General features: G+C 40.8%; 1 protein-coding gene and 1 long non-coding RNA gene across 3 annotated transcripts in view; one reads left to right on the forward strand and one right to left on the reverse strand.

Annotated features, from left to right (window-relative positions):
* Csmd1 (CUB and Sushi multiple domains 1) overlaps positions 1 to 27,059 on the reverse strand; it is a 1,626,901-nt gene that overhangs the window by 536,564 nt on the left and 1,063,278 nt on the right. Inside the window, exon 7 of the mRNA XM_085844142.1 lies at positions 20,188 to 20,265. Coding sequence (XP_085700268.1) covers positions 20,188 to 20,265 — 78 coding nt within the window. The remainder of the gene's footprint in view (positions 1 to 20,187; positions 20,266 to 27,059) is intronic.
* Positions 258 to 16,642, forward strand: LOC110299737 (uncharacterized). 2 transcript variants are annotated; one of them, XR_002378511.3, is made up of 4 exons: positions 258 to 318; positions 3,541 to 3,817; positions 16,198 to 16,372; positions 16,587 to 16,642. It is a non-coding gene; the product is annotated as an uncharacterized LOC110299737 (long non-coding RNA). The 2 variants fall into 2 exon arrangements; XR_002378512.2 differs by lacking the exons at positions 16,198 to 16,372; positions 16,587 to 16,642 and adding an exon at positions 9,279 to 9,665.

Genomic DNA, 27,059 nt, shown 5'->3' on the forward strand with positions numbered 1-27,059 from the left:
ATAGAACTCTAAAACACAAATATGAAAATTTCAAGGAATAGTGTATTTTGACAGCACAGTTCAAGGCAACAGCAAAAATTTGAAATCTTTTAGAATAAAGCAAGCTTGGGTTTCTGGTTGGAAACAATACAACTCTAACCATCAGGTTTTCTTTAGAATTAGCTCTAAGAAAGAGAGAAGATGTATTTGTGATGATGCATCTACCTCACAATGGGTAGTCTATGTGGTTATCTCACCTATGCTAATTCCTGGGAGATGAGACAGGCATATGGCTGTGGTGGAGACCGGGGCTCCAGAGACATGGCATTTGTATGTAAGGTATGTATGTTATCCGAGGAACTTGTATGTGCCCTAACTTGATGTGTGTTTTCTTTTCTCTTAATGGGGACAGGGATTATTGGGGGGGGTCACTATAGGTTTGTAGGACCTTCTCAGGACACAGTCTCCTAATGTTACTGTATATAGACCATCCATGAAACATGAGTTAAAATCTGACTGCCAATCCAGCCTCAAGTTAGGTGACATTTTCTTAATTCCTGTATTTCCACCCAGTCTGGAGTTCATTTCCTCAGCCCCCAGGAGACACTGCTGCACATGGAGCTGCTTCTATAGGAGGATTTCCAGGTTGCAAGGATAGGACAGCCAGTGAAGCATAGGCATGGTAGACTCAGGTTGATCACAGTGCTAGCTTTAGCAATCTGACACAAGGACACTTCTTGAAAGAGTTAACTCTCTCTGCAATATGAACCCAACCCCCTGTTCTCCCCTACTCAAGTACTTTGAGGTTACAATTCTCTCCTGGTGGGGAGGGCCAGGACCAATGGGGAAACCGTGGATGTGTGAAAGATGAGTCTAAAACGCTGGTAATGAAGAGAACCTACAGCTAGGAGCAGTGACCTCAGAGGAAGACGAAGAGAGAAAAGGGAATGACTAATGGAGATCTACCCCAAACACAAAAAAGACATGTCAGTGGAGGTGAAGACAGACTGAAGAAAAAAGAAAGATTGGGAGGGTTGGGATGATGCAGATGATGGACAAAAGGGCAGGAAAAACACACATGAGCAAGGATCAGACATCTATTCTGGAACACTGTGAGCTTGATGTTGTAAGTGAATATTTCTCTGAGGAATTATAAAGTAGTTTAGTGGGTCAGGAGTGACAGGATGGAACTCAGGTCAGATTTATGTTTCACTGTCCATGGGGAAATGGCTTTGACTGAGACCAAGCAAACTGACCATACATCCCCAACCTGCATGGGTTCTGGGAAGGAAAGCTCTTGTTTTCAATTATGCTTTGCCTTGTTTTTTAAGACATGGTCTCCTATGCAGGGATGTCTGTTCTCTATGAAGACTAGTATGTCCTTGAAATTTTCCTGCTTTGGCCACAGACTACTGGGATTGTATCTGAGTATTACCCTTCCCAGAACCCAAATGGATATCATAACATCACAATGCTTGTGTTTATGTGAAGAAGGGCATTCTATCCCAAAGCCACTTAGTCACCAGAATCAACCATCTTTGAACACATCATTTCTCACAAGCCAGTTCTTGGTGAAAGTCACAGTTGGTTGCAGCAGTCCTCAGAAGAACCTGTGACATCCTAGAGACCACAAGTTGATGATGCACTGAAGGTTTCATTCTCCCCAGTAAGGGAAATGTAAGAAAGGGAGAGATATGGAACTCCCCACCCTTCCTTGTAGTATCTGTGAGTCTACAGACTTTAGGATCATCTTCTCCTGTTTCCATGGTATCAGGATGCTGGTCTACCCTCTCTTCAGCTTGGCAAACCAACAGTTAGTGAAACAAAGTCACTAGCATTCCCAACAAAAGGCACAATATGCTAGCACAGCAGAGCCATCCCAGCGTTCATCACAAGAGCGAACTACTGAGACCACACACCTCACTGCAGAGGCTAGGGACTCCTGCTCATGATCCCATGGAAAACATTATTCTTTTCCAGGGTTTTATGTTGTCTCTTTGGACCTCAGAGATTTCAGGATAATATGGAAAGTTATTTTCATAGTAATGAATTTCATAAATGAATTTTTAATGATATAGTCTGATTAGTAGGAGCATGGTGGTAATAACTGATAGCTTTTCCACTTCATGTTAATAGATAGAAAGAGTACTAGACTTACACAGGGGATAGGTCTTAAAGCATAGATTAATCGAAGTAAGAGGTTATAAAGGTGGGCTTAAAGGCCCCTTGGTAAAAACTATACAAGTTGTTCTTAAATGATGTTGTCTTACATTTCATATCCATTGCTAGTGTCTCAGAAGACATGGATCAGGATTCTGAGTGTGCACTTTGACACCAAGCCAACTTGTGATGCTCTGCCTAATTCTGGCCCATGGAATGACTATAACTTTCCTTCTTGGTATTTCTTTAGATCTTCATTCTAATTCACTTTATTCACACCAAAGCTCTGAAGTTGTGGGAATGGTGTACTTACATTCCATGTTCTGAGAAGATGGTGACATCCATATAACTCCTCCTAGTAGCAGGAATCACACCAGTGTCTGCTATATTCATCTACCCCTTTATTCTGCTGTGAGCACCTCCATAAATGTGAGCTCAAATCCAGTGCTCATGTTAGACAGCAAGCCAGCTAGCCAACTGTCAATTACTAATAACTCATACCATCAATGTCCAGTTGACCTCTGGATCAAGCAAGCAAAGTCAATCCAGTTAAAATCCAGGCCCAGAGAAAGTATGAATATTTAGAGCATATATGTTCTGAGAATGTACTATGTAGAGCTCCTAAGCAAAACAAGCAAGTTTTTCTTATTTTTAATTGAGGTCTAGTTGTGCTCAGTCACTTTGGAGAGACTATGCTACATTCTCTGACATCCTTATCCCATATTCTTGCTAAGTAGTCATCTTTCTTAGGGTTTCTAGTGCTCTCAAGAGACACCATGATCACAGCAACTCTTATAAAGAAAATCATTTAATTGGAGCTGGCTTATAGTTGAGAAATTTAGTCTATTATCATTATGGCAGGGAGAAGGGCAAGATGCAGGCAAGCTTGGTGCTGGAGAAGAAGCTGAGAGCTCTGCATCTGGCCTCAGACAGGCAGGCATCAGGAATAGAATGCCCCAATGCCTCAGGCTTGAGCATCTGAGTCTTCAAAATCCATCCCCAGGCACAACTTCCTCCAACATCACCAAACCTATTCCAACAAGAACACACCTCCTAATAGTGCCACTCCCTATGAGTCCATGGGGCCATTTTCTTACAAACTGCCATCATAGTGGTCATGAATAAATAACACTGTGTCTCTATGCCTGCCTCACTGACAGTTCCATTGTGTGAATTGCTGCAGGATATGTGTAATGGAAAGGAAGATGGATATTTAATAAGATTGTGCATGTGAATATTTGTCCTTATTCATATGTATGTGTGAGACATAAGGACCACCCCCTCCTTGCTGAGCTTTTTCAGAAAAATGATTCTGAATCCACTGCTCCCATTTAATACCACGAGATGAACCTTTCATGTCTTAGTAATTCACATTAACTCATTTTCTTCTGATTTACTAAGGTTTGATGAATATCTACAATGTGCCACACTGCTAGAAAGAAGGATAAAAGGTGTACCAAATAAGTAAATAGCATGTCATCATGAAAGTGGGAAAGACACAAGATAAGCAGGAAACATCACTGATTCTCACAGCCTAGAGTACTTGGTGACTACTGCCTCTGACCAAAGCAGAACTCTCTCCTCTGCTGGTTCTGACTTGTGCCAATATGAAGAACTCCTTGGAGCCTATCATCTCATCAGCGCCAACTATTGTCCATGATGAAGGTTTGGGAATGATGTAAGATGCTTAGATATCTGCAGAACTATAGAGGGTGGACAATGAGGTGGTTGGCATCATTGTGGAAACTAGTGAATGTGAACTTGTTTCAAATCCAACAAACACCCCAGTTTTCTGACACAGTGGCAGGATATATTCTATGACTGATGAACTGATTGATACCCAATGCATAGAAGCCCCTGTTTATCTATGAAGTTCCCACCAGAATGGAGATTTGGCAAAGAGACAATTAGCACCAGGGTGGTAGTGATGATGACTAAAAACAAGTAAAAAATAATAACTGGTCTTTAAATCATTAGGCAGTGCACTCAAATTCATTAGGTGATATGCTGTCCACTCTGTGAATCAGCCTGTGAACTAGTCTGCTCAGTACGAGCTCCCACCAGCCCTACAGTGAAAAACCTCACTCTGGAAACTACAATAATAATGAGGGGTGCTAAGATATACCTAAAAATGCAATAATGAGAAAATGCTATGGGCGTGATCAACCACTTTCTAATTAGATTGAATGCCTGATGCATGGGAGAAGACACATACCTGGTACTTCAAAATTTTCCAAGAACCTATGATCTGGGAGCTCACAGGCCCCAGATGTGAGAGACTCTATTATTCTGCTAAACACACAGACTGTCAAACTGCCCTTATCTATGGTTAAAAAGATAGGAATTTAGAGGGCAGTTTTGTATTATATAATATGAATATTATATATAATATATAACACACACATAATGATACATTATAATATAGCTGGCTCAAACTTTTAATCCCAGCACTCAGCAACAGGCAGGCAGTGGCAGGCAGTGGCAGGCAGACCTCTATGAGTTTGAGGCCAGCCTGTTCTACATAGTGAGACCCTGTCTCAAAACACAAAACAAAACTATGTACATTGTAAAACAGGACAATACATAAGACTATGCATAAGTTTTAAAACTACACAATGATATAAATAAACTCATTGTGCCCATGATTTTTTTTTCTGATTTAGACCAGCCATCTTTCAATTATGTTTTACTTTGTCCTTTAACATTTTGCCCCATTAATGTCCTTTTGCAAAGAGAAGTCAGGGAGGCCTTAAGGGCAGAAGCTTGGTATAAACAGCTTCCACATGCCAGAGCTGTCTCCAAGCACACTGCACACCATCAATACCCAGTTAAGGGAACCCCTGCTTCTGAATGTGTGGGTCGAGATGGACAGCTCACAATGGGCAGTTTTACACCTTCCATTGGTCATTCATCCACAAAACCATAGCCTGCTGCTTCTTATAGGTGGAACTTTAAGCACTAAGAAGTTCTTTTCTAAAGTGATTGTTCTTAATGTCCTGAAGCTTTCTGTAGAGAGGTGGACTGCAGGATGATAACCCACAGAGAGAATCATGCCTGCCAGCACTCTGAGGGCCATTAAGTACAGCATAACAGAATTAATTTAACTCACAGCATTGGAGAGGAGGCTCAGTGCTTAAGAGCTCTTGGTGTTCTTACAGGGGATATGGGTTTGTTTCCCAGCACCAACAAGGAGGCTCACCACTCCCTGTAGCTTGAGCTTCTGGTATCTGATGCTGCCCTGTTTCAGATTCCCAGATCCCATGAGCATTTCATAAGAATGGTCCATATACATATAGTCAGGCACATGCACAGAAACATAAAAACATGAATAAATCCTTAAGGTAAAATACAAATGTTTTAAAGGGCTTTGCTAAATGTCATGTTTGCACCATGGTTTCTACTCAATGTATATTCACAGGCTTATAATTGGTATCTGTAATTTTCTTATGATGTTGTTGGCTCTTACTGCAAGACACAAAGTCAGTCAACCATTCAACAAAGTTCCCTGAGCAAGAGAGTGAGAGCCAATCGCAGACCTTCAGATTTTAATTTCTTTCCCCTTTACTTTGTCTTTATCTTAGATCTGTATTGTTGGCTTTGTCAGTGATCTTAAAATGTAAAAGAAAGACATCTGGTTCAGCCTTGTAAGCCCATCTTCTCAGGAAGCTGGACAGGAGGACCACAGTTCAAAGCATCCCAGAACTATATATAGTGAGTTGCATACCAGAACAGTCAGTTTAGTGAGACCCTGATTAACCAAAACAAAGCAATAATAAAAAGAAACCTGAAGGCCCAGCTGAGCAGCGGTGCAACTGTGTAGCAGGTACCAAAACCTAGGTTCAATCCCCGGCTCAATACACACATGCAAAGATGCACACACATAAAAATGCACATATGTACACACATAAACAAACATACACACACATAAACACACACATATATACATATACAAATACACAGATACAGAATAATTCATGATCTTTTAATGCTATTGATTGATTTTAAAATGATTCTTGGAAAGCTAAATTTAAGTAAATTTGCACAATGGTAAAATTTTTGTTTCATATTAAGATAAAGCACAATTATCTCAGTTCCTGAGAACATATTTGCATTAATGATAAACTGACCCCAGATGCACCAAAACCTGTATTCCAACTTAGCAATAGTCTTTTCTAAATACTGAACAAAAGGAACTTTTAAAAATACATGTATTTTTCATCAAAATGACAATAACTATCCCTCTTATTTGCATGTGCATTTTGTACTTTTTCCTTCCTTGCTCAGTTGTGAACACATACCTCCTCCCCTTCACGAGCCATCAGAAAGCATGTTATAGCCCCTCTTCCTACAGTGATATCAATTAAATGCATGTTCACGTATTACAGAGGAAGTCACACAACATCCCTGAACTCCCTGCAGCAGCATCATGTGACCTGCCTGCTTCTTAATGCTACCAGCACCAGTATTTTCATCAAAAGGCTTAAGTTCCTCTGCTACATGGAGAGGAACAACACAGTTGTTCCTGTCTATGTTGGGGGTTTGTAGCAATGCAGCAAAATTTACCAGAATTTACCAATTAGCACCATCTGTGATAACTCTTGTAAGCAAATTAATTCTGCAATCAACATTTTGAGACTAAGCCTCATCTAGAAGGAGACATATAAATCATACTCAGATTTGAAAATAAAAACAAGAATTCTACTCTCTAGCTGTCTATTCTCTGGGTTCCTACAGGAACTTTGTGAGGAATCTCAGGTGAGATTATCTTGATGTCTTTGCAGGAGCAACATTTAATGTGATTCATAAACTGATTCTACATTGCAAAACTGAAGCCATTCTCTTGCTGTATGTCAAAAAAGAGTGACTGTAAAGTAAAGTAGCCCGGGGACGACTGTAGCCAGGATGCGGAGTTTAATGACTCTGCAGTCTAATTGTCTTCTTCACTGTAGAAATCCTTGAATCTTCACCACACATCATCAAATTGCCATTTCATGTTCAGCTCGGGCTCCTTTCTGTAAAACGAGACTGGTCCATTCATTATAATGATGGCTTCTTGGACAGTGACAGTGTGTTGGCAACTTAGCACAGAAGGCAGGCTGTCCCAAATATGCCCTTCAGTCACAGTGAGAACCTGCTCAAGGGCCCATGTGGCCAAGCTGACTCACATGTTTGGAGACGACAGAGGCTACTAGTACATCTGAGCTCTGCTTCCAGACATGGGATTGTGAACATTACACTCCAGAAGCATACCCCTAACTATTGTGAATTAAGACAAGAAGAAAAACAGCAGTTGAAAGAAAATCTCAACTGCTCTTGTAAAGGAAGCAATCCCAGTATCAGAAAGAAAACAACACTCTCCCGGATGGGATGATGGAGCTGAGAGACCCTGCATCTTCTGATGAGGGATTTCTCATCCTCAGACCATTTTCCCACCCCACTAACCATTCACTGGGCTCTTTCCTATTTACAATCATTACATTTTAGTCTAAGAATAGAAGGGGTTGAATAACTACTTCTATTTGGACCCCTTATAGGGCTTCAGGACCATGTGAGGGTGTGTGATACACATGTGAGTGCTTTTAATATCATTTCTATAGTGACAAAAAAGAAGAAGGAAAAAGTTAAAGCTAAAAACTATTGGTGACCCGAATATAAGTGATGGAAATATCACTGCTGGTGGCATGTGGGTGAGCAAGTTAAACAAGGCTGAAAGAACATTCACCATAGCGTTTCTATTGAAAAAGAATTATAAACAGACAGACATAACAGAGGAGAAGGGGATAGAGGGTCTATCAATATTCACTAACTGTCTGTTTTAATTTTCTAGTCTTGTTTCTGAGATGTTTACTGAGTAAATAGAAAGAGGCTGTCCCCCCTCATCTATTTTTTTAAGTCGGGGTTTCTTTAGTGTACCCATGGTTCACCTGGGACTGCCCATGTTGACCTCGAACCTAGAAATCTTCCTCTGTCTCCCTGGGGCTGGGCTTAAAGTTGTCTTCCCCTTGAAAAGGGATGCTGGGGAAATAGGCGTTTGCAACAAGACCATGTGACCTTGTTAAGTATGAGCCCGAGCCTTTAACAGTCTTTAACTCAGCTGTTTAATCTCTGACTAAATTTTGTTTTCTCTCCAGTCTTCTTGGATGTCTCTCCCTTGGAAGCCTGAACGATGTTTCCTTGCTCCTTGGCTAACAGCCACATGCTGGGACTACAGCTCTGTCTCCCACTCTAGCTAATAGCTAGTGACCTTTAAAAAATCTTAGCCACCTTGAACACTGTGAGGCCTTGACTTGTAAACCCAGCTTGCAGAAAAACATTTGAGCTTTGCTCTGTTCTGCACTGGGGGAAAATTCTTGGATGCTACCACTGTCAGGGTCAGTTAGTCTCCATGGGGTGCTCTGAACCTCAAATTCCTGTGCTGTCCTCAGCCTCTGCTTATCACTTCTAACCCTGTCTACCTGAACCCTTCTGCTTCCTTGAATGATGAGGTCCACTCAACCCCCAACCCCATTTTCAATGTGAACATGCCCGGTATACTCAGGTGAATTTCTTTCTCACTGCATATGTTTAGATAACAGTATTATGCTTACAGAAGCCTCTGAACTCCATCCATTTGTCTGCTTCACAATAATGGGTTTATCTTATATTTAAACACAATGAAAACTACTCAGGAGCACCTACATAACACAGATTCAGTAAATACTTGTCTCATGAAAAGCAAGTGAATACAATAGTATAGTTCTATCAAAAACACAAATAGTGTCTATTTTATCTTAGAATATGATACAAGAGAGTTGTGAGCCATTCTTTGTATATGTTAGCTCATAAATGTAAATACAACATTTCATGGAATGATATTTATAAGAAAAAGTAATAACATATTGCGCAGAGGTGGCTTACATATAGAACTTTCTGTTTATTGTTTCTTTTTATTTCATTTAATTATTTTTCTTTTCAGCTCAGGGCTTGAATGAAGGGCCATATTCTCTCTAGTGCTGAGCCATAAAGATGCTCTGGCATTTAATGTAATTAATGAATTGGCTACTAATTTATTATTTTGTAGCAAAAGGGTTGAATGTAAGGCTTGGCACATTCTAGAGAGAACACTATAATGACAACCACCTTTCATCTTTTTCTTCGAGACATGGTTCACTAGGCTGGCCTGGAATTCACCTGAAGCTCACACCAGCCTGGGATCCTCCTGCAGGAACCTTCCAAATAGCCGGGGTGACAGATGTGCACCAGTAGGCCTAGTGGTAATTAGGCTTCAGATGCTAGATCTGGGATGCGACTTTTGAAGAATCACTCGCCAAGGAAGAATCCTGTCTTCATGAGCTATATGGGCCAGCAGCCCGTTTAAACTGTTCTCAGGGATACGTGTGGAACACTGTGTCAGTATCCATGAGTAGTATGGTTCCCTATATGGCTGTAATTAGAATTTTCACAATGAAGTGCAAGGGAAAAACACAAACAGCAATTTTCGGGAAAACATGAATTTCAGATTTTCTCATGAATAGAAACATAATGACTGCCTGCAAAATCTTTCTAGTCTTAACTTCTTCTACCAAGAACTCTTCATACATTGAAAATGTTCCTCATTCAATGTGAGCATGATAGACACTCCAAATTCTCTGGAAACATGGAGCATCACAGCAAGCCAGGCAGCCTGGCATTAGTGAAGAGGACTCACAGAGCCACTGGACAGCAGAGAACTAGGTCAGAAGTAGCAGTTGAGTCCACTGAGCAGTGATGGAGGAACTGAGGGAACTCAAAGGGGCAAAGATGGCTCCTTCAGTTGATAGTGATAGAATAGTTCAAGAGGCATACACACCAGAAAGAGACTCTATACCCCACCAAAAGGCAACCCCAAATGTTAACAGTCCTGTGATTAAGGTATTAATCTAGAAAACCTTTGAGGGAATAGATTAGAATTTATTACAGTGAAGATTTGTCTATGCCAAAACTACACTGGTGCTGGAGAATAGAGAATCTGAGGTTTCTGGGATACACTGTGAGTCCCAAAGCATCCTGTATTGCAGGAAGTAAAACAATCTCAAACAAAGCAACAGACTCCCCCCATCCAATAAAACCCGCTAGATCTCAGTTAAAAAGCAACAACTAAAAACCAGGAAAATCTAGACACATATTTCACTGAAGACAACAGGCAGCTGGGACATCAATATACAAAATATTTTCAAAACCTCATGTTATAAATGGAAAATCAATTCAAAACCTCAAAACTAAGTTCCCAATTACCCAATGGTTCTAAACCAGAACACTGACCACAGCAGATGCCAGAGACTCTTACAAACCACAGCAGAACCAGTGCTGAGGAGAGGGTCACCGTTTCTCACAAAACTAGACTTGTAAGTAAGGATTTTGCCTGTTCAGGGATTTCTGAACCAATGAAAATGACCCAGCAGCAGAAACCACAGTCATGGAGGAAACTTGACATGCACTTCTACAAAAGTGGTCCTGATTTGAAAAGCTGTGGGCTACATGTTTCCTACTGTAGAACATTCTAGAAGAGGGAAAACTTTGGAGATCTGCAAAGGCTATTGTCATCCAGGGTTTATGGTGAAGGAGAGACCAAAGGACAGAAGGGGGGAGTTGAGCATGTGGAGACTCGATGCTGCGATGCTGCAATTGTGAATGGCATGACATGACACATTTGCTCAAATCCCTGAGTCATCTCACAATCAGAACATACCCTCAGATAAACTATAGACTTGGATTTCAGCATATGGGGGTGTGTCATGTCAGTGTTCTGGTCAGTGTCATGGGGGTGCTGACAGTGCTGGGAGAAACCTACTTGCAATTCTCCATATTTCCTATGCTGGGAGAGTGAACTTGAAGATACCTAAAATATCTTCATTAATCAACCAGAAAAATGCATAAAATAGCAGCAAAATAGAAGGCAGGATGATCTCAGTCATGGATACCACAAGTGTTTTGCACATGGATAGTGATCTTGTTACAAGCCAGAAGTAGCTGCTGAATAAGGGTAGTTTTCTTTCTTCAGAGGTACATAAACTGGTAAGTTATCCATGTGCCAATAAACAAAGCCTGATGTATATGCCTGTAAGTAACCCTAGTTAAACCCATACTCACCAAACAAAACTCAAATCAAAACAGGACACACAAAGGGAGATGGAACACTGAAGGGCTCTAGTAGTCTCAGTATGGGAAACATGCTTCTGCCAGGCCTTGACCATTCTGAATTCCCTCTGCCTTAAAAATTGTTAGATTACATTTCTAAATCTAGCCACCAAGGTCTTTTCTCTTATTTGGACACTTCCTCTCCCTCAGGCTGGCCACTAAGATTCAACTATCAAAGTATTGAAATTTAACACTCCCCTGAGTCTATCAGACTCCAATAGTTAGTTCCAAATCCAGGTTAACATACAGAGGATTCTGTTTAATCTAAGTGGAGCACAAAACAAAAATGAATCGTTATGAACATGAGAGATTTGTGAATAACAGGGACCATAAGGATGGTGGGGAGGTAGAGGCTGGGAGTTGTCTCAAAAACTAATTTAATTACTAAAAGTAATGTTACTACAGAAAATTCTTATTGGCCACCTGTATCTGGTCATAAGCAAGAGGACAGTTGGCTAGAATCACCACTGACACTAAACCCTGCACTGGATGAGGTTATACAACCATCAAACTTGTCCACCATTGATAGTTTCTAATATCATAAATGAGATAATACATTTTTAATATTTCAGAGGAGATATTCATAAAATGCATAGGACATTTCCATAACTATCTTTAATTGTTTTAAACATATACAAATCAGGTCTTTCAAAAAGTACTATTCATACTTGTGTCTATTTTCCCCAATATCAAAAGTAACTCAGAGTTCCTACCACGCCCCTATCTAAATAGTTACCCAGCATCTTTAGGTGGAACCTGAGTACTCAAAATTCTTGCATGTTCTTGAAACTAATTTTTTTTTCTGAAGTTGAGATATTCCCAGATTGATGTTGCAAGTAGCACAATATTTGAATGCTACCTGGCATTTGTCATTTTGTATGTGTGTCCAACTTAAGAGCAAACTCTGCAATGGATGATTTAAATGGGCAAGTTGAATATGCAGAATTCTAATGCTGCCTATAGGGAAAAGCTTGATAACATGGTATTTTGACTCTTCAAAGAATCACTTCTTATCCGGCCTTTGAATCTCCAATGACTCTTCCCTCACCACAGGCTATCACACATCTTAAGCAAGGCTTGTGTTTCCTCTACCACTGTGACTTCCTACAGCCTGCTTTCTCTTCATGAGAATGTCAAATAATCTACTATAAGGGATATAACTAAACAAAGATTATAAATACTAAATAATCAATCATTTTAATCAAATTACTTAATTCAATGAATGTGCTAATTAATACATGAGCCCTTCTCTTTTTTTTCCTTTTTTTCTTGAATATTTTCTTTACTTAAATTTCAAATGCTATCCCCTTTCTTAGTTCCCCCCTCCTAGAAACTCCCTATCCCATCTTCCCTCCCACTGAGGAGAGTGTTCCTCTACCCACCCACCCACTCCCACCTCCCTGCCCACAATTCCCCTACACTGGGGCATCTACGGAGCCTTCATAGGACCAAGGACCTTTGCTCCAATGGATGCATGACAAAACCATCCTCTGCTACATATGCAGCTGGAGCCATGTGTAATCCTTTGTTGATGGCTCAGGCCCTGGGAGCTCTAGGGGGTGTGTGTGTGTTCTGGTTGGTTGACATTGTTGTTCTTCCCATGGGGTTGCAAACCCCTGCAACTCCTTCAGTCTTAAGTGAGCCCTTCTGAAATCTTAAAATCATCATTGTATGTATTTGACTATTCCACTTTTTTCAGAAGTCAATAAAGAGAACAATTGTCAGCTTTAGCCCCAAATCTTAGGACCAGATGAAACACTACAAATTAAGAATATTGAAATAAGTGATTACGAATCTAGAAAACATATTTACTCATCTCTTTATCATTTATACTCAATTTCCATGATTTAAATCTCATTGCTGGATGAATACAGCTCATCTGTGTTCATGTGGAAGTGGATCTATGAAAGAGTACAATGTGAAAGCTCTGTATTTAGTCATCCACACTATTAGGTCTATGAGCTGAAGTAGCCCTGCACCCAGAAGATTTCAGGCTTCTGGTGGCTCTGGCTTTCTTCTTATCTCTTCCTTTTCTCCCTTTCTTTTCTTCAGCTATGCTACCCCTTAGGGCAGATGTACCCTGTGGTTTCTGTTGACCCATAGTCATCCTGCCCAAGGTTGCTAAGTCCTTTTGCTCCCAAGAGAAGCCATATTATGTGTTTTTTTTTTAAAATAGAACTATCAGATAAATAAGATCAATTCTTCCAACCAACTTTTGAGGAATATTAAAAGACAACTTTCAGATATAAAGAAAGTATTGTACTCCATATGCCCCATAAAGAACTAGGATCTAGACTATATAACTAATGTTCAAATGTCAATAAGAAAAAGCAATCAGAAATTGTCTCTGAAAAAGAGAAAAATGAGCAGATGAATGAATCCTCCATATCATTAGTCAGTACAAAAATAATATGACTTTTATCACCACAGTGAGACATTAGTACCCACCTATCAGAATGGATGTGGTTGAAGAAAAGTGTAATGCTATGATATTACATGTGTTTGTTGCTGGTGGGCCTGTAAAGTGGGACAGCTACTATAGAAGGCAGTTGGATAATTTGCTAGTTTGCTAGTTAAACATGTGGTCATGATGGAGCATAGAAGTAATTCTACCTCTGGGCATCCATCCAAGGGAAGAGAAAGCCTTCATTGTTACAAAAGCTTGTTGGCAAATGTTTGTAGCATTTTTATTTGTAATTGCTCATACTGAACCCAGATCCATGATCTTTCAAAGGGTTAATGAGTAATTAGCCTGGCTTGTACCTGGCTTTGAAAATCCATTAAGCCCAAAATAAGCCTCTAAGTAGGGTGGAACTTGGGGGAAATTATGCTGAATGACAAGGCCTATCCACAAGATTACAAGTTGCATGCTTTTACATACATGACGGTTTAGGACTGTGTATATATAGGAATCCAGACAAAATTAGCACTAGACACCTGGAGGTTGGCTATAATGAAGGCCTTGTAAAAGGAAAGCACTTGGAAGTATACACACAAATGTGTACATGCACACACATGCAAACACACAGACACATACAGACACACACACACACACACACACACACACACACCTCTTCTTTTTACCTCATCTTTATCAGTGTGTAAATGTCACTTATTGGAAGGTACAGGACAGGGGTCAGACTTCAGAGGAGGTTGACAGTATGCAGGTTAGTAGTTCACACCTAGGTGACTCTGACTGATCTTGGGCATCAGGTTGTGTAACAACACTGAGAAAGGCAGAGCCATTGCTCTATTGCCTATATCAGCCCCATCCCTGAACTCTCCCTTTCACGGGCCACATCACAGAGCATCTATCAAGTTCCTTAAAATTGGCTTTAAACAATGAGCATGTTCACCTCAGTAAAATGTCTGGCATATTCATCTCAAAACTTCTCATAGACTGAAGGCAAGGTTATCAGTTAAGGACAATCTAATTTCTTCTTCCCTGGGAAACAGAAGTCAGCTTGGTTGTGAAACTCTGTAATTCCATAAAGACAATAACAAATATAATGTCTTGGTATTGTTTTCAGCATTCTTTTGATATCTTTAGAACGGATTCTTAATGAAATGACCTGGCATGGAATAAACATCTTTTCCCAGTCCTCCTCTATCCAGGGAGTGTTCTGAATTCCACATACTTATCTACCTTGCAAGGCAGTCTCATTACTTGATCTTGCCGATTTATTTTCTTTGCGTCTAAAGTTGACACATGGAGTGTAATTGAGAACAGAGATTCCATGGTTGATCAATTTATCCCTTAGAATTTTCTGACCAAACTCCCAAATATAAAATCACATAAGATAATTTCCCTATCAGCATCTGGGCTCCCTTCTCTGACCAACACTAGAGATATCTCTTATTCTATAGACACCTGAAGGCTAGCAGTGCCACAGTCATCCAGAGATCCAAAGATAAAAATATTAGGATATTATATTTTACACAGTTTGATGAAGACATTTGTGATAGGCTGAGCTGCTAGAATCTGCCATGGGCATGCTAAGACATACCACAGTCAGGGCCAGTGGAGGTAGCTTTTAAAGGCTTCTTTGTCAGTTTTAGGAATAACAGGATGCAGCCTCTGGACATGTTGCTAAGGGAATTCTACCCTTTAGTTAGTCAGACGTTAGATTTGGTTGCTCAGGATTCTCAAAGAACTATTTTATATTTTCAGTAGGCATGCACTTTAATTTCACCATCTATAACACAACTGGGTCCTATTTTTCTTGATTTAATGGAGCTTACTTTCCTGGTTGCCTTAAGAATCACATGCATATGAGTGTCTTGTGTGACATGGTGAACCACCTAGCATTGGAGGCGAGTTCTCCTTTTGCTTTCCTTCCCCAGGTGTATCTAGACATCAGCTTTTTTTGCAGAAAGGTTTTCCTGGGTATTTGAGAAGATATTTCAGCTCCTGCAGTGACAAAAGCCTATTCAGACGCTGCATAATTTACTAACCTGATTTATAAAGCGCTACATTACGTCTAGTACTTTCATGCAATATGAGGATAGAGCCTTCTGAGGAAAGGGAAGATCTGTAATGATCGCAATGCACCCTGGAATTACATGCAATAGAAGAAAGCAGATTGGGGCAATTATCCCTCTTTTTATTATTAAACCTTCGGATGGCTGTTAGAGGTTAATGGGACTATTATTTTTCCTTCTTTAAAAATCTGCCTTCAAGCTTATCTGGATGGCTCCACATGAGGAGCCCAGCTCTTGCAACAGCAGGCAGAGCTTCTATTAAGCAAGGAGAGAGATCACACGCATGTGCTATTACTCAAATAAACCCTACAGCCTTCAAGTCCTGGAAATGAGCCCTGATGATAAGTACCCCTGCACACTTAACAGCAAGCATGGTATCTTTGATAACATTTTTTTAAAAACTCAATATTGTTTTTGTAGATGGGCAAAACAAGTCATGTTAATTGGAAGACTTTTGGAGACAATTGGCAGAACAACCACACCTCTGATTACCCCAGCAATTACAACCTGTGAAGATGCTGCCTGGAGATATATTCCAGACTGAGACCTCAGAACACTGGCATTGTCTGTGGCTGATACACTTCCAGGGTGAAAGGTGGGCCTATGCTCTAGGCAGACAGGGGAATGGGAAGGGTTGAAGTCAGGAGAGAAGTCAGAATGGCCGGCCTATCTTCCTAGGTCTATTCTCAAAGTAGGTCACATGAAAATAATTTTCTAAAATGGTAAAAATGATGAGCTGGCTTCTCTCCCTAATCTCCCTAAGGTTCCCGATGAATGAGAATTCAGTTTCTTCCTTGCCTTCCTCTTAGCTTCTGCAGGTCAGTTTATAAAGAGAAGACCCAGGCCAGAAGATGGGCCTGGTGAAACTTAGTGCTGGAGATTTGAGTCCTGAGTCACACTGTGACAGAGAAACAAGAACTGATTTCAAGATGAAATTCCCCATTTTTTAAAACAAACATAGTTAAATAATCAGTGACTATATGGCCACAAGTCTTTTTGTCCTTTAATTTGTTTTCTATAGTTACTCCATACTTAAAAAAAACAAAACAAAACAAAACAAAAAAACTAGGAAAATGACAGCAAGCATGCTGGATGGCTCAGTACACCATGGTCCAGGGTGGAAGGAGAAACTTTTCCAAATAGTCAGTTTTAGGAAATGGGTTTTCCAGTCATTCAAGAACATCATGCAAACATTCTGTCCTTGTGCTGCACAGTTCCTGTGTCCTGAGTGAGGCCCCACTCTGAAGCAGAGGCATTAAAAGCAGAGACACAGATTAGTTCATTTGTCGGCTTCCACATTATTCAAAGGAAAACCTGGCAGCCAGTGCTGTGGATGCCACCATAAACACAATCAACTACCAATGTGTCTGTCAATAGCATGATGTGGTGGTTTGAATAGGAATGGCCCCATTGACTCATGTGTCATAATGTTTGGCCATAGGGGTGACACCATTTGGAGGTGTTGCCTCATTGGAGCAGGTGTGGCCTTGTTGGAGGAAGTGTGCCACTGTGAGCCTGGGCTTTGAGGTCTTATATGCTCAAGCTAAGTCCAGTATGGCTCACAATCTCTTCTCACTGACTCTGGATCAAGAGTTAGAACTCTTAGCTTCTTCTCCAGCACCATGTCTGCCTGCAGGCTGCCAGGCTTCCAACCATGATGATAATGGATTAAACCTCTGAAGCTGTAAGTCAGCCCCAGTTAAATATTTTCCTTTATAAGAGCTGCCTTGGTCATGGTGTCTCTTCTTAGCAATGAAACTCTAAGTAAGACATACATAGTTATACGCAAAGTTAGGATGAATTTGGATTCATGGATTTTTGGAAATGGATTTCACTTCAAGTGTGTTTTTCAAGGTAGATAAGTGATTAAAAACTAATAAAAATGTTACATATACAGACAGGAGACAAAAAAATCAACTAAAAGGGGAAGCATTCTGGGAATATTTATCCCATTATGTTCGGTGGCTATTCTTCTCCAAGACCTACATGGCAATACATGCTATTGCTAAGTTCACCATGCATTTAAAGGCAGCTTTATAATAGACAAGGCTCTTGAACCCATTCTCCTCTCCTGCTTGGCAAAAACAGCTGCAATCCAACACTCAATAGCCGGCCAGAGTATGCTGTCGATCCCTTGGAGCAAATGTATATTGAATTTGTAAAGTCATTTGTCATTAACTTTGCATGAGGAAATTGTTTCCAGCTGAAAAGTAACAACAAGCATCTGTCTTCCTTCTGCCTTATGGCTATTTGCATGACTGAGCTGTCCATCCTCCCAGGGAAAGCGTCTAGAATGAATTTGGCCCTGGGAAAAGCCTAGAAGAGGAAGAGGAGAGACTGGATCCAGCACACAATGGCAAGATCTGGTACTATACACTGCGATCGCAACATTTGCCAGAAGGGCCACACACACACACACACACACACACACACACACACACACTCCCAACTACCAAATCTCCAGCTTCCCCTCTGAAGCTTCGGTTCCTGTGGTCTGTTTCTACCAGGTGTCAAATGAGCACAGGTCTTGCCAGGCTCAGACTTGCCCTGTGGGAGGGCTTTTACATGGTGATCATTTTTAATCAATGAGGATTTTCATGAAGAAGAAAAGGCTCTATGAGGGCAGAGCATTGCATAAGGATAACCTAGGGTGATGGCTGACAGCTCACAGTCTATCTGTCCTTTTGAAAGGTCTTATAGACCCTCTTCTGTCACATGTCATCAAACCCTCAGTTGGAGGAGCCTCTAGATTCTCTGTGGTAGAGGGTTACACAGGCTTAAGTGAACTATATAGTGTTAAGAGGCTATAGTAAGGGGACTCAGGGCCTGGAGCCTCAACCTTAGTGGAGGGCATTAGAAGAACTAGGGCCTAGCATCTCTAATATGTACCCAGTCATGTGGAAATCCACATGCAGCCAGTTGCCACATTAAGTGTGAAGAATGTAAATTGATTTCTCACACCTTGGCCTCAAAGAGATGTTGAGGAATTCACCAAGCACAAAGGGAAAATGGCCATCCTTGTTCACTCACAGCAGGCTCAGAACTTGTTCTAACAGGCACACCTCAAGCCACAGCGATACACGTGAGACCAGTGTCAGTATCTCTGTTGACATCTATAGAGCAATGTCCCCTGCTGCTAAACCCTGTGATAACTGATGGAAATGCTGACTCCTCCTCCTTAGACAGAGAAGCTCTTCATGGGATAATTAACTGCTCAGTGTCTACTTTGTGACAAAGATGGGTAAAGACCACTTAGACTATTTCAGCATATCTTGCTGATCACCTTGCACAAGTAATTACTGGCTTAGTATTATTGACAATGAATCTTGAACCAGAACATCACAAGAGTTTGTACAGCCAGAGTCTGTGCCTCTAGAATACTCTAGAACACACTTCACTCTGTCCCAGCTGTCTTTTCAGAGTCAAATCTTTCCCTCAAGTACATACATACTGATCTCTTATTGTTTCTTTACTTTTTCCTTTTCCTTACTGTTGAATCCTCATGCATGGCACAGAAAGTTTAGTACTGCTTGGAGATAGGAGAGAACATGTTCTAATGCTCAGAAGGGCGTTATCAGATTTGTCACTGCCTGTCTTGGAGGGGACAGAAGAATGAGACTTTCATGAGTAAGCTCTGCCACTATCACCCCAGCAGAAAAGTGTGTGCACAATGGATGAAGCATCATATCGGATGATGATTTAATACAAGCATATCACCTAACAAGTGATTCTGTCAAGCTGCAGATCATGTCCTTAATAATTTCAGTCACAACACTGATTGTTTTCAACATTATTAACATCACTTTCTATTTTACCTGTAAGACATACAGCTGGTAGGAACAAAACACTAAAACCTTTACAGATGAACAAAAATCCCTTTCTTCCCATTTCTGCTACTCAATCCTTTCTATCATTTAAAAAGCTATTTTCTTCCCCACACTGATTTAATTTCAAAGACATGGGCTGTGATTATCAAGAAAGAGTAACAAAATCATTCACAGGGTATAGTTTTTGCCAGCACCCCCTGTCAGCCCTAGGATATAGGATGCCCAGTGAACACAGAATGGGGCCAATGTGAGCAGAAGTCTTGGAATGGCTGAAGAACTTGACCACAGGCCAACACAATGTATGAATACTCAGAGTAGAATAGTAGAGTCTCATGACATCACCAGGGGCTAGGAAACCTGTGGGAAAAGTCTGTAAAATGTATGTGATCCTCTAGATGAGAACTCAGCTCTGGGCATGCAACCAGAGAACAGTGACCAATCAGCTATAAAGAGAGAGTCTTTACAGGTATAAGATGTCATCATTGAGCACCATCTCAGAGAATGGAGTTAGGGACCACTCTATCTACTCCTGTCCTCCCTCTAATTGGTATATGAATCCTCACATAAAAAGAAAGTAACTCACAGACAGAGTTTTTGTGGCTGCTGTCCTTGCTTGGTAGCATCTTGACTCCTCTCGACTTCAGCTCAATTGCCTTTTTCACTGAAAGAAAGAAAAACAAATTATCAGATGAGACTCAAAGTTCACAAAGCCATACTTTAATCTCACAGCAAATCCAGTCTTAACAGACTTCTGCCAACCCCTGATCTAGGGACCAGGATCTAAAAGGCCATTGAGAGGAAACAGATGGAAAATAGGTTACAAATAATTAAGACCTTTTGGTAGCAAAATGTATCTCATGATCATGTATCCAGAGCTGAAAATAAATGACAGCAGGGCTCACCTTCCACATCCAAACCCACTCACCACCAGAAAACACAACTTCTATGCATCACTGTTGTCCTTCAAACCACACAGAGTAGATTATACTTTCAGTGTTTCCATAGTGACCCTGACCCTGATGCTCTCTAAATATTGTACTCTGTTCATGAATGTATTTTCATAAAAATAGAAGTTGACTGTTCATTTATTCATGCTTTAACTCAACTACTTAAATTTTATCATATGGCATTGATGAACTGCAGCATAGGAATGCCATGCTAGAATGTTTTATGTTAAACAAGAAAGAACTTTGGTACCCCCTCTTCCTTCTCGTCCCTCTACTCTCCCCTTCCACTCTCCCCTCCACCTCCCCTCCTAGCAGAGTTTTCTTGTCTGTGATATTCAAAGGTATCCTACACTGTAGTTTCATCTTTCAGATTTAAATAAGTGTCTGAATTTTCTAGGTCCTGAATCCAATAAAACAGAGTATGAGCCAAAGTGTGCAGAGGAAACTCCTTTCTTTTAAAAATGAGAATAAAGCATAGAAGAGACCTGGGGGAGGGATGGCCTCCCTCTTCCTCTTCTTTTACTGCCCTGAGCTCCTCTTTGTTTGTTTGTTTGTTTGTTTGTTTGTTTGTTTGTTTTTCGAGACAGGGTTTCTCTGTGTAGCCCTGGCTGTTCTGGAAGTCACTCTGAAGACCAGGCTGGCCTCGAACTCAGAAATCCACCTGCCTCTGCCTCCTGAGTGCTGGGATTAAAGGTGTGCGCCACCACGCCAGGCTTGAGCTCCTCTTTCTTACCTTTCTTCTCTCCTGTAGTCTAAGCATTGGTCAGGTGGTTTATTTCTCTGGAGGAGGCTATATAGAGCAAGCAAAGGTGGCCAGGAATCTGCTACTCCTTAGTTTGCTCCTTTGCCTCAGCACTATCAAATATTTCAGCCTATGAAAATGGCAACCAAAGTCAAAAAACCAGGTCATCTGCTGCTTAGTTCCCATATCTCCTCTTTGCTCTGTGCTTTGCCCATTCCTGAAAGTCTGTGGCCACAATCTCCTCCTGCCCAGATGCCCAATGAAAGAGGAAGTTTGACACCCTAAGTCAAGACAGAACACAAACCCACAAGAAACAGTTTTACCAAAGGCCAGATGACATTTACAGTCTACACCTGTATCACCTGATCTTCCCTAAAGCCAGAGAAAGAATCAAGGTCACTAATACCACTGAATCTGTTTTGTTTCATTTTATTTTATTTTTATGAAATAACAAAATGAAAGCTGTTCTTTGTCACCTACCACCTCTCCCATAAAATGTAAAGTTTGTTATTTCTAGGAAGTGTGTGGGTCTTTTCACTGTAGATATCTTCTGTGTCTAAGACTCTACTGGAGAAAACCCTTCAGAGAGCAACAGAAGCAGAGGGTCCTCTAGGAATACCTAGACATAGTCTCACCAGTAGCCAGTGAAAGAGGCAGATGTGTGCCCTGTTCCCCCTTGGTATCCTGACAAGCAGAATATCACTCATTCTGTATACAGAAATCAGGGGGTTAGTCACAAGATCACAGCCAAACTGAAGCCTTGGACTAGTGTTTCCCTGTTCTCTGCATCAGCAAGTGTTAGAAGTTGGATTGACAGAATTCTGTGAAGGCAATTGTCATTGAATTTTTTCAAATTGTTTCTTTTTTTGTGAGCTGCATTGTTCAGAATTCTCTATTCACGGTCTTCTATGTACTTCCTTCTTGACATAAGCAAAAAAGCTGGCCTTCAATTTATAGTCGTCTTTTTTGTTAATCTGAATCTGAAATGTAGAGAATCCTTTAGCGCTATAAACCTCAGAGTTGGAATGGTATAAACATAGACAAATGCTTGCTTGTGGGCTTAGCAGGGTAGCAGAGAAAAGCAGGAATGTGATGGAAATATACTATCTTCCAGAGCTCTTCCCAAATGCAAAGTTGATGAATGAGAAGGTTAGGATAGTCTGGGTTTCCAGGACTAAGGGTACTCATGGAGAAATTAAGGGGGGGTTATCTCACTGTGACAAAGTGCTGATCAATCAGTAGTTCACAACTGTGGATCTCCCCACTCTCCTGCATTGTCAGCTGATAAAGTCCATGAGTGCAGTAGGATCAGAGGGTGAGCAGGGGTTCAGAACTCTGTGAGTATGTACGGTGAAGACCACACCTGACTCAGGTGTCAGTTTGCAGAGCAACTTTACTTAGGATGACAGAAAGCTTATAAAGTTTTGGGGAACTGAGGGTAGAAACATCCAGGAGGGGCAAGAGTCATTGGCTGGGGGCTTAGGGTGCATGGAATGCCTCAGCATGGGGAAGCAGTCCAGGAATCTCAGGTGCCAGCTGCACAGTTTTTATCAGGAGAAAGGAAATTGGTCCTATAATGTGACAGGATATGTGATATTCCTTAGGTAGAAGCATATGTGTGTGCTTAGAATTCTCCAGACGAGATCAGAGAAGGAGTAAACTCAATGCTGAAGGGAGTCTCCCATAATTGGCCAAGTCCAGAATCTATCTCTCTTGGTGGACTTTGACCTTAATTATCAGTTTTCCCACATTTGACCTTCTACACTAAAGAGTGCATTGTTACAGAGCCACTGTGGTTCTGGTCATACTCTTTATGGGTGACTCACCCCATCCAAGGACCAACCAGTAAAAGGAGAGAAAAATGCAGAGAAGTTACCTCAATGTAACAATGACTTAAACACCTTGAACCCTGTGGTCACTTGTGATTGATAATACCTCCAACATCACCCAACTTTCCCCTCTATATCCACAAGGCTTGACTCAAAGGCTTGGTCATTGGCTACTCAATAGTCATCTGCAGAGGGCACAGCTTCACGTTCCCTATGTCTCACTTTCCCTCCCTGTGACCTTAGTCTGTTATTTCTCATCTCTTTCCACGTAGTAAGCAAACAGAATATGAGAGCAGGAAATGGCCATCCCTTTGAACAGATCTTCCTGTGAGGTCTGTCCCAGAACCACTTCTTAGTTTAAAATTGTGAGTGCCTTGATGTGTGTTCCCCATCATCTCCACTTTCTTCTACAGAAACAACTTTATCTTGACATAACTCAGGGGAGAGGATATGAATGTTCAATGAGCAAGACAAAGGAGAATCAATGGGAAGATTATACAGTGTGTTAAACTCACAGCAAATTCCACTCAGTGTAAACAGATAAAACAAACAGAACTCAATTCTCTCAGAGAGTAAAAAGAAAGACTGAGAGGCGCACAGGGTACCATAAGAGTGTCTGAATATACTGGACCTCTTGGAGAATGTGATGAGCCCATAAATCCCACAATGCTACAAATAATTGTTTGAAGCTCTGTGAAGCTAAATTTCCACCAGGGATGCTTTATTTATTTTTCAATATGGTGGTATTATTCTTTTGTTACTCTCTGAGTCCTGAGTTCTGATTTATTCCATGTTCCTTTAGCTCTTATTGGAGGACAATGGTTTTTGGCAATGCTGGTCAGAAAGAGAAGTTGACATATACATCCTTGGACTACCAGTTGGCTGCACCTTTCATTGTGCCTTTCTCTTAGTATCATTCTTCTTCCACGTACCCAGAACAATTTCCTCCTTCTCCTCCTCCTCCTCCTCCTGCTCCTCCTCCTCCTCCTTCCTTCTCCTCCTTTTTCTTCCTTTCTTTCTTTTTGTTATCCTTATCCATCCCTTCATTTGTCACTTCAGCTTCTATTGAGGCTCATGGAGAGAGACCCTAACTTATAAAGAAACTTGCAGGAAGAGAATGAAACATACCAAGCTCCAATCTGTAGGATGCAGGGAAAGATGTTGCTCTCTAATAGCCTGCGCTTCCCCATGAAACAAACAAAAAGCTATTAATCTTGTTCATTCTAAGCTTTTTGAAGGAAAGATACTCCACCTCCTAATTCTCATGTTTAACCTCAGACCTAGAGACTCTCTGAACTCAACTTACAAATTTCTTCTTTCCTCTTTTTAGCATGGCTCCTGAGATTTTATTGAATAGAGTTGTGAATTTTTGCTTTGGAGGACACAAGCTTGGCTTTCCAGTGTAAAGGCATATAAGATGTGTGTTTAGTTTGGGATTCATTACTGTGAAAAGACACCATGACCAAGGCAACTCTTATAAAGAACATCATTTAATTGGGGATGGTTTACAGATTCAGAGCCTTAGTCCATTATTATCATAGTGGGAAAGATGACTGTGTGCAGGCAGATTTGGTGCTGTAGGAATCACGAGTTTTATATCTTGATCCAAAGAGAGCCATGAGAAGTATCTCTTCTGAAGGCAGCCAGGAGGATGGTTTCTTCTGTACTTTGTAGAGATGAAGTAGTAGGAGACAGCAAAGCTCACCTTTATAGTGGCATACTTCCTCCAACGAGGTTATACCTCCTAATAGTGTCATTCTCTGTGTGCCAAGCATTTTTACACATGTGTCTATGGTGGCCAAACATATTCAAACACCACATTCCCATCCCTGGCCCCATAAGACTGTAGCCATAATATGATGCAAAATGTATTTATCCCAACTTCAAATTCCTCATAGTCTATCATAGTCTCTACCATGTTTAAAAGTCTAAAGTGTAAAGTCTCTTCAGAGATTCACATAATCTCCTAACTGTAATTACCTATAAAATCAAGATAAAAAAGCAGATCACATACTCCCAACATCACAGGATATATATATATATATATATATATATATATATATATATATATATATATATATATTACCATTCCAAAATGTCATAGTGAGAAGGAAATACTGGACCAAAGCAAGACCAAAAACCAGCTGGGCAAACTTCAAACTGCATCTCCGTGTCTGAAATACAAGTCCTTCAGCTTTGTTGACTGCAACAAAATTGTTTACCTTGGGCTGGTTCTATTTCCTGTTAGCATCTTTCCTCATCAGGTGTTTCATAGCTCTGGCATCTCTAACATCTTTGGGCCTCCAAGACAACTTCAAATTCACAGCTTTTTGTTCCAATATCTTGGATCCACACAAGATCTGGGCTCCTCCAAAGGGTTTGGATCTCTTCTCCAGCTCTGTTGTAGCACATTAGGTTCTGACTGACTCAACTCCACTGCTGCTGCTGTTCTTGGTTGTCACCCGATGGTATTGGCATTACCTATATGCTGGGGTCTTCTGCTGCAACTAGTCTGTACGTTCACTAATACCCTCTCATAGGCTCTTTTCATGGTGCCAAGCCTCAACTTCATTGCATGACATCTTCATTCCTGGGTCTTCAACTGCTACTGAGGTTGCACCTTCACCAATGGCCTTCCATTGCCTCTTAGAGTACAAAGCCTCAGCTGTTCTCCATGACTCCTTCACGCCTTTGAAACCAGTACCATCTGAGTAATTCTTGTACATTACCAAGTCTGTCTGCCAGCATGGCATTTATCTCTGAAACACAGCTCCTTTGTGCTCTCACAAAACACTTCCTAGATGATTTCACCCAAATGATGCTGGTCTCTCCTTAATCACCTCAGCTCCAGCTGACTAGTATCAATTATCCCAGTAATCCTTTTTTTTCTTAACTCTAATGACAGAGCCACATAGCCAAAACTGCTGAGTTCTACTGCTTGCTGGGGCTAGGACATGATTCTTCTTGTGCCATTGAATCATCTCCAGCTTTCTGTTTTCAGTGGTTTCCTTTAGTGCATAAACTTGCTCTGTACCCTGACTTTAAACTCAAAGATGTGCATGCCTCCGTCTCCTGAGTCCTGAGACTAAAGGTGTATACCACTATACCTGGACCTATGTTTTCCTTAATTCACTTTAACAAGATCTTTATAAACATGGCCACTGTCTCAAGATCTGGATCACAGGTGTGCCATCCATATCTGGACTGACGTTCATTCTAGATATAGTGAAGTTGATAACTGAGAATAGCCATCACAATTCATCCCTTGCCAATTTGGCACACAATCATATTTCCTTATGTCCAAGTGAGAAATATAACCATGTCATAATATCAACTAATATGGTATAACAATCCCTTGTTCAATTGCAAACCCATAAACAATAAGCTTAGCTGGGTGGGATCTTGGCCCAAGGTTACCACTCCCTTATTTCCATGTAATATCCTTGAATACAGGATTTAGTTCTGTTATACTTCCTGGTGCTCTCTCTTTCCTCAAAATATACATTTTGTATTTTTCCTATCTCAACTTGCTCCTTTTCATTAAAATGCTCTTCATAAGAGTGGACTTTAGTAGCCACTTAACAATTTTAACTAGGCTGTTTTGAGATTTTTGTTTGCTAATGCAATTTACCTAAATCTTGTACCTTTTGCCTCAGGCCAACTCTTAGACAAAGGCAAAAGCAGCCACAATATCACATATTTTGTGATATTTCAAAATATCACAGAAACAGTCTCCTAGGCTACATACTAGCATCCTTCTCTACCAAAACTTCTTGAGCCAGGAGCCCACAGTTAAAATCACTAATAACCAATGTATTCTGTATTCCTACTAGGATGGCCCATCAGGCCACACTTAAAGCATTCCAGTGCTTCCCAAATCCAATGTCTTAAAATCCACATTTCTCAAACAAAAACATAGCCAGTCCTATCACAGCAA

Source organism: Mus caroli, unplaced genomic scaffold (assembly GCF_978045245.1).
Source record: "Mus caroli unplaced genomic scaffold, Mus_caroli_1 scaffold_10, whole genome shotgun sequence".
NCBI lineage: Eukaryota > Metazoa > Chordata > Mammalia > Rodentia > Muridae > Mus > Mus caroli.